Source organism: Hemibagrus wyckioides, linkage group LG17 (assembly GCF_019097595.1).
Source record: "Hemibagrus wyckioides isolate EC202008001 linkage group LG17, SWU_Hwy_1.0, whole genome shotgun sequence".
Taxonomy (NCBI): Eukaryota; Metazoa; Chordata; class Actinopteri; order Siluriformes; family Bagridae; genus Hemibagrus; species Hemibagrus wyckioides.
Genome location: NC_080726.1, coordinates 7962446 through 7980197, shown reverse-complemented (window position 1 = coordinate 7980197; position 17752 = coordinate 7962446). Strand labels below are relative to the sequence as shown.

At 37.7% G+C, this 17752-nt stretch overlaps 1 protein-coding gene across 1 annotated transcript; it reads right to left on the bottom strand.

The window, feature by feature from the left end:
* Positions 1-955: 955 nt before the first annotated feature.
* LOC131367639 (TLC domain-containing protein 4-B-like) lies at positions 956-9186 on the bottom strand. The gene is made up of 6 exons (XM_058413062.1): positions 8901-9186; positions 8653-8742; positions 8450-8508; positions 5877-5971; positions 4297-4370; positions 956-3337 (listed from the first exon to the last, which is right to left on the bottom strand). Exons 1-6 carry the CDS (start codon positions 9053-9055, stop codon positions 3019-3021), a joined length of 792 nt encoding a protein of 263 aa, XP_058269045.1. The 5' UTR covers positions 9056-9186; the 3' UTR covers positions 956-3018.
* Between the last annotated feature and the right edge of the window lie 8566 nt (positions 9187-17752).

The window sequence follows — 17752 nt, the reverse complement described above, 5'->3', positions numbered from 1 at the left end:
TGCGACAACAACAGTGTACAGATCAACGCTTTTGTGTTGTAGTATGCACTTTGGGATGCAGCTCAAATATCTACAGCTGGAAATATAATAATGAACTGCGCAATGTTTCCGAAAAATAAAAACGATATGCATTCGTGGTCCCTCTTACATTTACAGCATTTGGTAGAGACAGCTCTACTTACAATATATCACGTTTTTTATACAAGTGAGCAAACTAACGGTTATTATTTTATCCAAATTAAACCTCCGATCAGTATTCCAACACCTTAACCACTAAGCTATCACATCCCCGCCTGATTTTTGTACCCTATCTGTGTTAACCAAGTTCTTCTCCAACTTGTAGCAAACATTAGCACACTAGCTAACACAGAGAGGGATAAATATACACACAAGGCCTTGAAGACTCACTCATTATCCTATATAAGCAAGTTTGAAATACAAAAACACAGAGAAACACATAAACACCTCCTGCTGTCATGAGATTACTCGGTCAACAACTGCATTATGACACAAACTCCACTATTAGGTCAAACGGTCAGACAATCATTTACTATACCTCAAATAAGAAAATCAATCAATAAATAAATGCCTTACCTGATAAGGGAGGAAAAACATAGTAAGTAAATAAAGCTCCATTAGGCTTGAATCTATTTTCATTGAAGCTTTCTTTGTTTACTCTCTCATTCTGTCTATCACTGCTCACTGGCTGTGGCTGACCATTTGGTTGGACTTTTCTTCATGTAAGTCGGGGCATGAGGTTTGTATCTGTAGTGTTTGTAGCTGAAGTGAATACAAAGTCAAGTCAATTCAGCTTTACTTCTAGATCACATTTAAACGACAGCAAGTGTCAACCAATGTGGCTGCAAAATTAAATCAGTATAAGATAAACTAACATAACATAACATAACATAACATAACATAACATAACATAACATAACATAACATAACATAACATAATAACAATAACATAATTAAGACAACAGGAAAACAGCAAAAGAAAGACCATCAATAGCAAGATAAAAACAACACTCGAACAGATATGCTTTCACTTTGGACTGTTATAAGGGATCATTTTTTAACCGATGATGAAATATGGTTTCAAATAAGTGCATACAAATTTCCTGCCAAGTTCGGGAACTCTCATATTATTATGTATTTTTTCCTCCTCTCATTAATGATCATGTTGCTGTTGCCGCTTCTAACGTTTCATAACACCACACAGATTTCATTCAACAAATACACAAAGTCACTTAAGTCAATAATTTATAGTTACACATTCAAAGTTCTGGTGAGAAATAGCACATGGTAAAAACAAAAAAAAATCTCCAACTTTCTGTTCCAACTCATTCATTAATATTACTTCAAATCACAGTTCACATGATATTCCGGAGCAGAGGGTTTTTATACAGGTTGCTTCAAGTGGGTTTGAGTACTTACATTCATCCAGAGAATTCAGAATTAAAATCATTTTTATAGGCATGCATGGTCCCTTCTTGTATGTATAACATAGTAACAAGTCACGGCATCCATTTTGCTCCAGTCATAAGCCATGGACTTGTTCCTTTACATTAAACTGTGCTGATGTTGTGCTGACTTTATTGCATCCGATAAAATAAAGGCAAATTTGGTTTCGCTTCATAGCAGCTTAGCATCCTTTGATTGTCCGGATTTTTATCCTCAGTCGTTCGGTTAATATGTGAAGAGTTCGTTTCGAACCTGTCCGCAGGTGCGGGTGGAGTAGGCGCTGTCAGGACTTCCAGTTCATCAGGTACACCGAACTCGCACCTACTCTAATTGAAATATTTTAGATAATAATTTCTATCTACTATAAAGTGTAGGTCACTTTGAAGATTACAATTTATTAAGTAAGATTGCAGCTTACTGTACACTCTCTTGATATGATAAGTTGTCAGTCTTCCTTTACTCCATTAATCAATGAAAAGAGGTTCCACCTTTTCCATTTTAGAGAACTCTGGGACGAGATGTCATTCAAAAAGAACGCCAGAAGTTTTCTTTGTTTCTTCTTTGAAGTCTCATCCTCTACATTGCCAGATGTTTTAGGACACCCCTCCAAATCACTGAATACAGATGTTGTTTTTCAGAGGTTGTGCTCCCAATTGTTGCAACAGTTTGGGGATGGCCCCTTCCTGTTCCAACATGACTGCACACCAGTGCACAAACAAGGTCCATAAAGACATGGATGAGCGAGTTTGGTGTGGAGGAACTTCACAGTCCTGACCTCAACCCGATAGAACATCTTTGGGATGAATTAGAGTGGAGACTGCGAGCCAGACCTTCTCGTATCTGACCTCACAAATGGTCAAAAATTCCCATGAACACACTCCTTGTGGAAAGCCTTCCCAGAAGAGTCGAAGCTGTTATAGCTGCAAAAGACAGGCCAACTCCATATTAAATTCATGTGCATGTAAAGGCAGACGTCCCAAAACTTTTGGCTATATATTGTATATTAACAGACACTCTCTGTAAGCCCTGCCCCTTCCTCCTATCTCAATATATTAACACTAACAGTGATTGAAAGGTACTCTGACACAGCAACCTCGCTTTCTATTAGCTAGCTAAATTTACTAGGGTGAAAAGAAAAACAAGTGGAAAGTTTTGATCAAAAATGAAACAGGGCTACAATAGAAATTCTAATACTTGATAAATTATGTTAATGCGTGATTTTAAAACATTGTTTGTTTGCAGTGCTGTGCAGTCGCTTTCAAAATAGTTTGAGCAGCTGAACAGCAGTGAAAATGTCGGGCACGTGGAATCGTTTCACAGTTTCGATTATGTAAGGTCTTGTCTTTTCTTTCCATTGATTGGTAGAGGAAAGGAGGACTGACCATTTATTCATGTCTACACATTACCTACGGTCAGTAATTGTACAACTACAGCAATGTAGCCCCATGTATAGACCCTGTATTGTCTTGCATGCGCCCTCATGGTCCTGGAGGCTTAATGTTTAATATCACAGTATTTGTCTATTTAGATGATAGGTTTAATACTCTAATTGTCTCAGTCAATTTTTGGGTTCTCCTTCTCTATCACTGGTTTTTGGGATCTGCTGGAGCGTAGAACTTTCAGGCACCCCCGAAGGATCTTGCGCATCCACATGGAGTTCATGACATCGAGGCAGAGGCTGCAGAGGATCCAGGCGCTGCGAGCCCCCGGAGTGAGTCTGTAGAAGGCCTCAGTGCCGTACACACTGTACACTTGGCTGTAGTAGACTGGAATGACCGCGATCCTCACCAGGAAAAAGGAAAAGGCCATGGCTACTCCATTAACAAGGCTGGGGTTGGAAAGCTTGTGGTAGCCCAGAACCTGAAGAAACCACCTGAAATCATATCATGTGGTCAAACATGAGCTTTAGAGTTAGAGTCAGAGTGGAGATGTGATGATATTAAATGTTTTGTTTATAACTTTGTAACTTATATCTATAATAATTACATAAATGCAATAAAATATATGTTAAATATATACAGTATATTTTAATAAAAATGTTCATGTTCTGCCGACTGTGTTGATCAAAGTTTTTTCCACGTTTCCATTGATCACTGGTCCAGTAGCAAACGTTCCAGCCTTTTTTTGAAGGGGGGTTAAGGTTGGGGCCAAGAGGAACTAATTATACTTAGAAACAGAACTTTTCCATGCTACTTATTTATGGGTAACACATCGTGCAATGTTCAACAGCATTTAAACTGACATCTTCATCCAAATAAGTCATACTTTACTGTTCAGAACAAGTTTGCATCCATCACTGTTTCTGAATACAATTCTAAAGAATGGAAAATACACTTCTATTTTACAATCGAGACTAAAAAAAAACACAATAAAACACATTAAAAATAAACCAAGGGTGTATGCTGCAGCAAGACAATAAAAAAAATACTCAGAATCAACAGAAACACATTTTAAAAGAGATTTTGCCAAGTTCCTCTCAGTGTCCAGCTACATCTTTAGCTACTGCTTTAATCTGTTGAGGTTTGATGTGGATCTGGAGTGTTTCCCAGGAACACTGGCTGTGACGCAGGAATACACCCAGGGTGGGACACACACACACACAAACACACACACACACACATATTCATATAATTTAGCTTTGCCAATCCACCTACTGGGATGTTTTATGGGAGGTTGGAGGACGTCATTCAGACATTCAGAACAAAACATTTGAATCTCCAAACACTAAAAGTTCAGAAGTTATTTGAAAAATATTTTAATACATATAAAATGGTTGTGTGTGTGTGTGCTGATCAGAAGTGTGTGTGTGTGTGTGTGTGTGTTAGAGTTTACCTCTGGTTCACGAAGGGGGTGGAAAATTCAGCAAGCAGACGGAAATTAGCAAAATAGGGCAATATTCCCTGACTCTGAAAAACAAAACACAACAAAAAAGCACATGAATGAAAGTGATCATACACCAGCATTGAAAATGAACGTTCCCCACATGGTGAAATCCACTTTATTGTCCTTTTTATATCATCTCTAACCCTAGATATCTAATATTTTAATATGATGCCCGTAGGTTATAAAGCATGCTTCTGGAAATTCCAAAATTATCAAAAAATAAATAAATAAATAAAAAGTTGATTTAAAATATGTAAGTATGATATTCTGATAAATGACATTGTTATTACAATAAATAAAGAGACAACAATGGTGCTAATATCTCAAAATGACTACTGTGAGGCGAAACTAGTCTACAATCCATAGACAAATTCAACTGCAGTATATTAGATATCCATTAATTCTTTATTATTTTTCCAAAATCCAAATGAAATTGAACGAAATATTTGTTTGCGGTTTATATTATTTAGCCGTTCCATATTTTATTCATGACAAAATAATTAAACAATACTGTATAGGGATTTTTAACTTAGTGTGTATTTTCAGTAAAGTACAGCAAAAGATAAAATTTTTATGCTGCCAGCCCGTGAACATAGAGAGCTTATTTTCCTTCACAGTCATTAAGGAAAGCAGTGGGGTGGAACTGTAACACTGAACAACTCCTGCCCAGACTCAGTCTTGAGGGAATCCCAGCCACGTAAGTGTTTCATATATGCACACCAGAGCCAGAAAATGAATCAGGTAGCCTGGAAGCAGGAATAATATCAATTTTTAATTTTATATATGGGGAGAGAGAGAGATAAAGAGAGAGAGAGAGAGAGAGAGGAAAGTTCAGTATTTGCTTGGAGAACAAAAGAGACTGCATATGGTAAAGCCATAACAATCGAGGGAGGAGCTGACCAATCAGTGATGTGTTCATGAACTCTCACACACACATTCACATTCCTGGTATTTGGCAGACACCCTTATCCAGAGCGACTTACAATTCATCTCATTTTATACAACTGAGCAATCAAGGATTAAGGGCCTTGCTCAGAGGCCCAGCAGTGACCACTAAGTGGACCTTAACCACTAAGCTACCACATCCCAACACCTCACTCATCCCTATAGATTATAGGCTTTTGTTCTGCTATTTTGTTGTTCTCACTTGTACATCTAATAATTTTGTTTTCATTCCATGCCCTTTTAAATGCTTTGGCGACACATACAATTAGTCTTGCCAATAAAGCTCATCTGACATTGAATTTGAGAGCCATGTAGGTATGTTAATTGGCTCCATTCAATTACAAGGCACTTTACTGACCTTTACATTTATCCAGCTCTACCGGAGTAGTCAACTTTTTGTCCTTTAACAGCTGTCATAGTTGCATTATTGAGTCCTTATAGTCTATGTTAACGTTCAATGCCAAAACCTTGTCATTTGCTCTGTTGACTCTGATAATATTATATACATATAATTATGGCATATTACAATTAGACTACTCTAAAAATATGTATAAGGAAGAAATCTGTCACATTTAAAAACTCACCAGTACGTAATAATAGGCAATAAGAGCAGCAAGGTGGTGTATGACAAAATACTTCTCTCCTATGAAATCCCAGAAGTAGATCATAAGCAGCAGATCTGAAAAGAAAACAAAGCACACAGTTGTCAAAGTTCCATTTTAACCTTCTTTATCGGGACAATGGCGATCAGACATTTTCAGTCATGTATGAACAAATGAATTATTTTATCGTTGCAAGGCTGATATAAAATGAATCAGGACAATGTTGGCTTTCAGTGTGAGATGCTTTAGCTCAGAATTTTAGTGGTTGAAGGTAAACTTGTTAACTTCTTATGGTCACTGCACATTTGGAATCTCTCCAATGTGTCAAACTTTAAAGTATAATAATCATTATTCAAAACAAACCTGCAGTTAAATAAAGCTAAATTTGATTTTACCTAATGCTACTTATGTTCACAGCTAATATGCGAAATTAGCGACAGTTGAAGAAATCTGATAATAATCTTACTGGAAAGTAAAAAGATTAAGCAACATTAAGAAGGTGAAAGGCTCCTTCAAACTAAAGCCTGACTGACAGATATTGACAGAAAACTGACAGAAATTGTTACCAGGACCTAAAAGTTCTTATCGACTGATCAGGCAGACCTCACTAGTTTTAGTTCCCGCAAATTTTAACAGCAGATATGCAAATACCTTAAATGCATGCATTAGGAAAAATATAAAAGAATCATAGTCAAATCAAAGAGGTTCAAAACACAAAGTCCATGCAAATAAAAAGACTGAGATGATTAAACATTGGTAATCAAAACAACCACAAAAAAAGACCCGGAAGCACTGGCACTACTAGGAAACCCACAACATGGCAACACACCTTTATACAAGTAATACATCCCAAACATACCAGGAAACCACCAATAAATCCCCAGAATTACAAGGGATAACGAGCAAACAGGTGAGACAAATAACTATCATAGCAAGAGAAAATAAGAACAAGAAACACTGACCACAGTAAGAATGTATGTAAGGAATGTAATGGGAGTATGGTGAGTGAACAGTGATGGAATTAGGGTGGATGTAACACATTGGCATAGTGAGCATGCTACTCATACTAAACCCCACCCAATAGTAGTATATGTAGTGTTGCTCAGTATGTCATCAACATGAATATGTCCAGTTTGTTATATGTAAATAGTACTCTATTATATTTTCAAGTAAATGTTGCAGATAAGTAAAAAGAAATGCACCTTTTAACCCATACTTAGCAAGAAGGTACAGTTATTAGTAGGGTTCCTGCAAAGGAGCAAACTCAGAGATCCTGATATAACCTGTTATATAATATAATATCATGTTATGTAATTTGTTCTCTATGGCTCTTTAATGTAACCTGTCCATGACAGCTTAAGGTTTCTTGACATAGATCACACTGTTAGCCGTAATATGCCCTACAGAGGAACCCTATTCCATTTATGCTTATATTTTTAAAATATTTCCATTTAAAATGCTAGAAATTGATGCCACCGATCCAGCAACCGCTGAGTTTCCATAAATGATTTGCTCCTTCTGGCTTTACAGCCAGACGTTAATGCATTTTGGATCACAGTAACTACAATCCTTTGCTTAAACATTTTAATTTAGCAGTGAAATTGCAGACAACTTAAGATATACAAACACTTTGTCTCTCTGACTCTTAGTGGTTTTAACCTAATAATCCACCTTTAACTATGTATAGAAAACTTTGAAGAACCTTTTTTCTCAGAGTGTATGTAGTATACGGTAAAGTGACATAGCCAGGGATTCATTTCAGGGGAATGAGACTATGAGTAATAATCATACAGTAGGAGAAGTGGCTTTACACAGAATGTCTTGTTTATTTTTTAAGATAAGATCTACTGTCAAGCATTATTGCCATATGAATAACTATAATAAAACAGCTCTACTTTAAGAACTTAATTCTCCCTGGTCCTTCTGGAAAACACTTTTCCCAGATCTGGAAGTGCTTATGAATGTTTGAAAATGTTTAAAAAAAATTAAAAAAAAATTTATTTTATTTTATTTTATTTTATTATGTATTTATGTATTTATGTATTTATTTATTTATTTATATTTTACATTTAATGCATTTAAAGTTTCACGTCATTAGGTTAATTTTTACATTCAGTGGAGTTAGGTGGCTAGTAGCTTTCAAACAGAAACAGGAAAAAATCCTGATTGGTTAACTGTGTTTTAGTAGGATTTCGGAACTAAGCAACATGTTCGTAATAATGACTTCATGTTAATGTTAATGTTGACCTATTATTGCAGTGCAGAGCAACTTTACCATGCAGTTACTGTGATAATCAGCTGTGATGTACTATACATGGACTATGTTAACCAGGTACAAATAATTATTCGGAATCGTCAAAACATATTCCAGGCATTAAAAACCCGAAATCCACCCCATAGCTGTTTACTGATGTAGTTCAGCATACTGTATATGCATATCATTATGAACATACTACAGTATACCCACCGCATAATGAAAGTGATATATCAATACAGGCGCTTAGACTGACCTGTGCTACCAAATTTAAGGGTTATATAATTATAAAGGTCCTCACCTGAAATGAGGTAGCCTGTGGTTATGCCCACATTCAGTTTCACCAGTGAAGGATCTCCCCTTTAAAATAAAAACAAAAACACAAGATGTAGAATTGTAGAATTTTTAACATAAACAATATCACAATATGTAGAATTTTTAACATAAACAATATCACAGTATGTTGAATTTTTAACATAAACAATATCACAATAAAACTCTCACCAAACTGGATCTTTCTTGATAGCATCATCAAAAAGTAATATGTAGAGACAAAAAAGTCCCACCACCAAAGCATGGACTGTAGAGACGGCCCTGTTTGGGATACACATAGCTTGCATGTTATAATACATCATGAATCAGGGACAGGTAAACATAAATACTTAATACTGCTCTACACAGATACGTAAATAGTTTTACATTCTTACAGGAAATGCACAAGACATACTAAAAAAAAACGAAAGAAAATTGACCTAGAGCTCCACTCTGTCCTCTGCATGTGTGTGAGCGTGAGGAAAGCCGGAATGAGGCGTTCGGACAGCCATGGACATGCGACGTGAAAGATCCACTGAGAGATGAGGAAACTGCTGAGAGTAACCAACACCACAGGGATGCTCAGAGGCTCCATAGCCACCTAGTCCTGCAGAGAGAGCAAGTGTGAGAGAAGGGACAGAGACAGCAGAGGATAGAAGAAAAAGGCAATCCATACACACCGCTGTTCTCACTCCAGCATGCAGTAAATTCCTCACTTGGCTACATCATGCCTTGTGCTGTAAAAAAAGGACTATTTCCTGGTTTTAGATTTGCAGCTGGGTGAAAAGCATCACTTGTCCCACGTGCTGCCGCAGTATCTCTCTGCTGCCAAATGCCCGGCGTGGAGCTCCGTTTGCATATCTGCTGATCCAGCAGTATTGGACAACCAATTCTCATATTGCTGTATCCTTCTTTTACACTGAAATGACCAATAGCTTTAGGGGATGCATGTGTTAAAGGACTGGAGTACAATCCTCTGGCATAATATACACTGTCAGGGAAAAAAAAGGTACTAGACGGGTTTATTTTTGTTCCTGAAGGAGGGCTTCACTGCATGTTAAATGTGTTTCATTATGTTCACTCTACCCTTTCAGACACTAGACTCCTTAACAGTGCACTTGTAAACAAGAGTGTAGCTGATATGTAACTGGGAGTCCTGATCATTTCTTTATAAGAAAAAATATATATTTACTTATGCTACAGATTTCCTTTAAAATAAGTGATTTGGTTATTTTCAGTCAGTCAGTGTTTACAAATTGATGTTCAGCGTGGAACTATATTATGATCATAAGCTTGGATTGATGCCACATTGTGCTAAAGTACAAAAGTAAGTCTGCTCGTCGAACACTGCTCACGTGAAGCGACGCTGGGAGGTTTTGGGAGGTCATCAATCATATATTGAATTGAATTGAATTGATTGCTAGCTAATAATGAAAGATATTCAAAATTCAGACACCAAATATGTTTGAATAAGAGAAATTTTATTTTTCACCAAATCATTCCTTTAGGCATGCGATTCTCTGAGTATATATTATGATCTGATATGATTACTACCACTACTACTAATACTACTAATAATAATAATGATAAAAGCTGCAGAGATTAATCTGTGTATTACGTATTACGTTCTCCTGTTCAGGCTTTGTGAACTGGGTGTTCATCACTCTGGACTAGATCTGCCCCTAACTGACTGACAGAACACTGTTATCCTCTTTGGCCACACCTCTAACACCTCCATTGTCACTCAAAGTGCTCTCTAAGGCTCAGTGCTTGGACCCCTGCCAGTCATTATCTACATATGCTTCCACTCACTGCTATCCTGATAGATACCACAGGTCTATCTAGAGACTAAACCCTTCCAAAAATCTGAAACATCTGAAAAGCTCAACATTCTCAAGATCAAGTGATCCTACAACACTGCGCACTGATGACTGACGATCTTTCAACCCAGTTCATGATATTGGTATCATTCTGGACCCCATTCAAAGGCCACAATATCCACTACTAAAAGTCTTATCAGTCTTGGATTTTGCTGTCATTTCATCTCATTGTCTCTAAGTATTTAAGTATGTTTATCAGCCTGTCTCTGTTTCTCCATATATCAAGGTGTCTTTGTGTTAGAGCAGTGCCAGTGGCTCAGTAGACTGCACTGGGTTATTTTCTGTCAGGAGTTTTGCATGTTTTTCCCATGTCTGCTTTGGGTTTTCTACTGGTCCTCCAATCTCCTTCCACTTTGCAAAAACATGCTGTGATTTGCCCTAGGCATGAATGAGTGTGTGCATGGTGCACTGCAGTTAACTGGCATTTTATCCTGGATGTGTTCCTGCCTTACACCCATGGGTCTGGGAATAGGCTCCGGCTCAATGACCATGACCAAGATGAAGCATTTATCAGAGATGAATGATTGTCTTTGGGTTAATGAGAAGTATTATTGTTATTAGTAGTAGAAGCAGTAGTAGTAGTGTCCAATAGACATGTCAAACATTTACATTTACTGCAAAAATTTATCAATGAATACATCAAACCTTCCATAATGAGACCTAGTGATGGAATGGGCAGTGATCCAGGAACCAGACTGACCTTGTCAGATTTGAACTGCCTTTCAGCAGTGTGGAGTTACTGCTGACAAGTGTAACACTATAGGAGGAAAAAAGTGCAAAGCACTGAACTGTCCACACAATCTTCCTCGCATTTACTTGGAGTGACATGAGGCACTTTGACATGAAGAGACTTTAACATTCATGTAGACGATGCTAACGATGCGTTAGGACTCGCATTTACAGATTTACTAAATTCCTTTGGGGTTAAACAAAACATTAATAGCCAAAGTCATCGTCTTAATCATACACTAGACTTAGTTATATCACATGGGACTGATGTTTCCGATATAACCGTTCTACCTCAAAGCAATGACATCACAGACCATCACCTCTTAGTGTACACGCTACCTGTAGAACATATTAGACACGTCTCTCCACGTTATAAACTTGGTAGAACTATAACTCCGACCACTGTAGACAGATTTACAAACAATCTGCCAGATCTGTCTCAACTTCTTACTAGACCCCTAAATGCAGATGCACTAGATGAAGTAACTAACAGCATAGGCAATATTTTCACCAGCACACTAGACACTGTTGCCCCCATCCGACTAAAAAAGGTCAGAGATAAAACACCTGCACCATGGTACAATAGTCATACTCACGCCCTCAACAGAGCAACCTGTAACCTCGAGCAAAAGTGGAGAAAAACCAAATTAGAAGTTTTTAGAATTGCATATAAACACAGTCTGGCCAACTATAGACAGGCTCTGAAAGCTGCTAGAGCTGAGCATCTGAGCAAACTGCAAACCAGAACAATCCCAGATTCTTATTTGGTACAGTGGCTAAACTAACAAAGCATCAGATTTCTGGAGAGAGTATTTCAGCACAGTTTAGTAGTGAGGACTTTATGAATTTCTTCACTAAAAAAATTGATAGTATCAGGAACAAAATATTGGATGTTCAACCATTGACGGCATCCGGTGATCCAGACCAGCCTATAGCTCCCCACTTAAAGCTACAATGCTTTACCAGCATAGGGCAGGAAGAGCTAGCTAAACTTATCACCACAGCTAAATCAACAACGTGTTTGTTGGATCCAATTCCAACTAGATTGCTGAAAGAATGATACATGCAGCTGGAGAGCCTCTTCTTAATATTATTAACTCTTTGTTATATCTAGGTCATGTCCCAAAATCTCTTAAGTTAGCAGTTATTAAGCCTCTTCTTAAGAAACCAAAACTAGACCCTGATGTAATATCAAATTACAGACCGATTTCAAACCTTCCGTTTATATCTAAAATATTAGAAAAGGTGGTGTCAGCTCAATTATGCTCCTTCCTACAGGAAAACAATATCCTTGAAGAATTTTTAGGCCCCATCATAGTACAGAAACTGCACTAGTTAAAATCACAAATGCTTTTTGTTAGACTTGCTTTTAGCTTTGGACCAAGGCTGCATCTCGATTTTAGTCCTGCTTGATCTTAGTGCTGCATTTGACACTATAGATCATAATATCCTCATAGATCGCTTACAAAATCACATAGGTATGCAGGGACAGGCATTAAAATGGTTTAGATCCTACCTGTCTGATCGATACCACTTTGTAGATTTAAATGGAGAACTGTCCAGTGTAGTGCCAGTGAAATACGGGGTCCCACAAGGGTCGGTTTTAGGACCTCTGCTTTTCTCAGTATACATGCTTCCATTGGGTAACATCAATTAGAAGGCATGGGATTAGTTTCCATTGTTATGCCGATGATACCCAGTTATATATCTCATCAAAACCAGATGAAATATCTAATTTGTCTAGACTAACTGAGTGTGTTAAAGATATTAGAAATTGGATGACCGATAATTTCCTATTATTAAATTCTGATAAGACAGAGATATTACTTATTGGCCCAAAAACCAGTACACAGAAGCTCTCGCAATTCAGCTTGCATCTAGAAGGATGCACTGTTACTACTATCTCAACAGTGAAAGACCTGGGCGTAACATTAGACAGAAACTTATCCTTTGAAAATCATATTTCCAGTATCACAAAAACAGCCTTCTTCCATCTTAGGAATATTGCCAAGCTTAGGAGCATTTTATCTGTATCTGATGCAGAAAAACTAGTTCATGCATTCATGACCTCCAGACTGGACTACTGTAATGCATTACTAGGTGGTTGTCCTGCATCTTCAATAAACAAGCTACAGTTAGTCCAGAATGCAGCCGCCAGAGTTCTTACCAGATCAAGAAAATATGATCATATAACCCCAATATTATCATCCCTGCACTGGCTACCTGTTAAGTTTAGAACTGACTATAAATTAGCACTACTCACGTACAAGGCTCTAATTGGTTTAGCTCCCACCTATCTCTCCAGTCTTCTAACACGTTACAATCCACCACGGTCTTTAAGGTCACAAAATTCTGGACTTCTAGTAGTTCCCAGAATTTCAAAGTCCACAAAAGGGGGTAGAGTATTTAGCTCCAAAACTTTGGAATAGTTTTCCTGTCAGTGTTCGGGGCTCAGACACAGTCTCCCAGTTTAAATGTAGACTAAAGACTTATCTCTTCAGCCTGGCATACATTTAACACATCCCATAACCTTGTACTCCAGTACATCTGATTAAATGCACATTATCATCTAGTACTGTTAATATTATGAACAGCAGCTACGCTAATGCTGTTCCATTGTTTCCCTTCTTCTGCCCATCCTGAGGCATACAGAGACTTGCCGGCTCCAGTGGTATCCGGAGATGGACCAGCTCCAGCCGGGTTCTGCTTGTGAGGATTGGGGTATTCAAAGCAGCGCTGTGGACAACAACCTCCTTATTGATTTACATAACATTATACACATGCTGTATCGGCATCACACAATTGTCACCCAAATGAGGATGGGTTCCCTTTTGAGTCTGGTTCCTCTCAAGGTTTCTTCCTCTTACCATCTAAGGGAGTTTTTCCTTGCCACAGTCGCCTCAGTCACCTCAGGCTTGCTCACTTGGGATAACATCTAGGATTGTTTGTCTGTTTGTCTGTTTATATGTTTGTTGTTTTCTTATGTTGTTTCTCATGTAAAGCTGCTTTGAGACAATGCTCTTTGTTAAAAGTGCTATACAAAAATAAATTGAATTGAAGTGAATTTACAGTATTTAACTGTACAACCTAATATTTCTAGCATTCTCAGTACATCACTATAGCTGCTTACGTATGCACATTTTTTTGACCAGACTGACCAGAACGCACCAAAAGTCAAAAGGAAGTCCAAAAGAAAAACGGAAGAAGGGAGAAAAAAAAAGAAGAATGAAAGAATGACTATTTACACATCAGCATTAATCCTTTCAATTTTAGTCTCAACTACAACTTAAACAGGATATAAAAACTGAAAAAAGGGGATGGACAGAGCTCAGGGACGATGCAGAATAAGCAAAAAAAAGTGTATAAGGAGAGTGTGTATTTGGGAAGATCAGAAAAACAATGCTTCTCTGACACACACACACACACCATCTCAGTAAAGATTTCTTAATGGTGAAAATATTCCAAAATTGTATTTGCATAGAAAAAGTGCAAAAAATTTGATTGAAGGTAAAGAAAACTTTTTTCCAATATTACAAAACACTCCTAGTCCACATTAACATGGATCATTTTTCAAATGCTGTTTTTATGTTTTGGCTTCAATTACATTTTTAGTCCACTTAAAGTTTACAGTCCACAAAGAAATGCAGAAACCGTAGCGTAGATCCATGGCTTTTACGTAATCACCTCCAGTTGTGTTTGTTTTGATAACATGAACGTAAAACCCACTTACTTGGACACCTTAGCATGGCTTGTGTACTATACAAAGCAGTCAGATATGAAAATAAGCTACCTAATACAAATGAGCATCCTGAAATCATCCGTCCTGGAACTGTGAAGAAGACATGACAGTTCTGTGTCAAAGTTTTTCTCTGATCCATGTATCAGAGAAATGATTTATGTACTAGATTATTTGTGAAGGTCAAACTATTCAGCATTTGCATTTGCATCTATTTATTTGGTAGGTGCCATTATTCAAAGTGGCTTGAATCATGCAGTCCAATCACACGGTTGTTAAAAATGTTGACTGAGATAGTAAAAGGAACAGAGATGGTGAATGTTGCCAGATTGGGCGATGCCTTGTCCAGTTAGGATATTTTAATCGCATTTGGCTTGGGTGGGTTAGTCATAATTTGGGATACTTTTAGTCGTGATTCGATATACATGTTTTTATAGAAGGGTTATTTTGGTTAGCTTTAAACGGAGACAATTTTAAAGTATTATTAATCTGATAAGTCTTCTAGCCCTAAGAAAGACATTTCATTTCATATATCTTTTATGCATAAATAGCTCATTGCAAATCAGTTAAACTCTTTTGCACACATCATGATATACATTATGTAGCTTTCAGCTCATTTAAAGTTCTCCAGAAAATTGCAACTGGTGTAATTTTCTAAAAGTTGTTCCTGAAAGTTTCCTGTTTATGGCCACACATCCCCTGATAGCTGTGCTAAGGTCCCGGGACTTGCTGTCAACACCGTGCTCAGGATATCCTGGAAAAAGAAAATGATCTGAAATCTTGGCCTCAACCTCTCACTAATTTTAGCAAAGTGCTGTTTGTTGATAATGTTCAACACGTAGTGACCAATTTTTTGTTCTAAGGATGTTGTGTAACAGCTTTGAAGTATGTTTACTAACCATCTGTATATGATACTCTAGTGCATTTGTTAGATTATAAATGTAACTATTGGTAGCCATAACCTTAGCAAAATGTCCCAAAATATCTGTGGCTTTTCCATTTGACTTGTAATTGGTGGCAATCACGTCCAAACCTCAAAAACCACCCAGAAGATAAACTACCAATCTTATGTTTATGGAAGTCCAAAAGTGTCAAAACGTCTACAAAAACAATCAATTCCATGCATGTGCTAAAATATGTTCATGGCCAGTCGGGTGGGTAAATAAGATCTGGTGTGAATATCACCTGTTTAGACATTTGCAGATTATCTTGAGCATTCCTAGATTAGCTGGGTTGCATTTTAGAGGAGATTAGCTGCACACCAATGCTAATATAGCAAGTAGGTTCTTATATGACTTTTCTTGGTGTTTGTAAAAGTAGGAAAAACTCACACGTACCGCAGCTTAGCCACAGAACATTTAAACAGGCGGTTAATCGGGAAACAACAAAAAAATTCAAGAGGATCATGAAAGTTAATTGTGAAAAGCCTAAAACGGAAATAAATGTTGGTATAAACCTCGTGTTAGCCACTAGAGATTTGTACAGCGCAAGCATCTGACATGCTACCTAGTACTTTTGTTCATTCCGGAAGAAACTGGATGTTGTAGTTCTTATTTGTGACCACAAAGTGATCCACTGTCCAGAGTTAAAAACAACAACAAATTGTTCATCTTGAGAAACTGGTTGGACAACTTTGATCATCAACTAAGCAAACATGAAGGCTTCTTGATGAACCTGTGTGTTTACACACCCATCTGTTTCAGTGAGCGGAAAAAAACATATATGAGGCTGCATGGGAAACCTTTAATATGTGCCCCCCCCTCCCCCCCGATATATCACACTTTATATGGATCAGAAAACTACAGACCTTCTTGAACTAAAATATTTTGCATGTTTCTCAAGTTCTTCTTACTCCCAAAAGTTAAAGGGAAACAATATTGCATTTAAACTTCATACTTAGACTGCAGTGTGCAGGAGATTCACTGGTATTTGATTCCCTTCCTGTTCCAACATGACTGCACACAGTCTCTGCTCTAATTCATCCCAAAGGTGTTCTATCAGGTTGAGGTCAGGACTTTGTACAGGTCAGTCAAGTTCCTCCACACCAAACTCGCTCATCCATGTCTTTATGGACCTTGCTTTGTGTGCTAGTGTCCAGTCATGTTGGAACAGGAAGGGGACATCCCCAAACTGTTCCCACAAAGTTGGGAGCATGAAATTGTCCAAAATATCTTGGTATGCTGAAGCATTAAGACTTCCTTTCACTGGAACTAAGGGGCAACCCCTGAATTCAATGATTTAGAGGGGTGTCCCAAAACTTTTGGCAATATAGTGTATTCTATATAATCTGACATGTTTACATCCCGTGACATGTTAATACCCTCTCGCTATAATGTGCAATAACTTTCTATCTATATAAATAGTATTTGGATACCATATGCATCCATTATATATCTATACCTGCTTTATTCGTAATTAGGGTCACAGGGATCTGCTGGAGTCTATCCCAGCACACATTGGGGGAAAGGCAGGGGTACACCCTGGACATGTCACAGGGCCACTCATATAGAGAGACAACCACACACACTCACACCTATGGGCAATTTAGAATCACCAATCAACCTAGTGTACATGATTTTGGACTGTGGGTGGAAACCAGAGTAAACCCACACAGGCACGGGGAGAACATGCAAACTCCACACAGAATTCGAACCCAGGACCTCCTTGCTGTGAGGCAACAGTGCTAACCACTAAGGTGCCCCCATACTGTATACATTATTACAATAATCGACTTATCACTTTTGCCTTGACTGCACTTTTTTCATTTGTTAAACAGATATATACACTACCAGTCAAAAGTTTGGACACACCTTCTAATTCCATGGTCTTTTCCGATGTTTATTTCTTTCTACATTGTAAAACAATGCTGAAATCCACAATAATGTCCTTTGAACAGTTGATATTGAGATATGTCTGCTACTGATGCTCTGTAAAGCCTTCATAACGG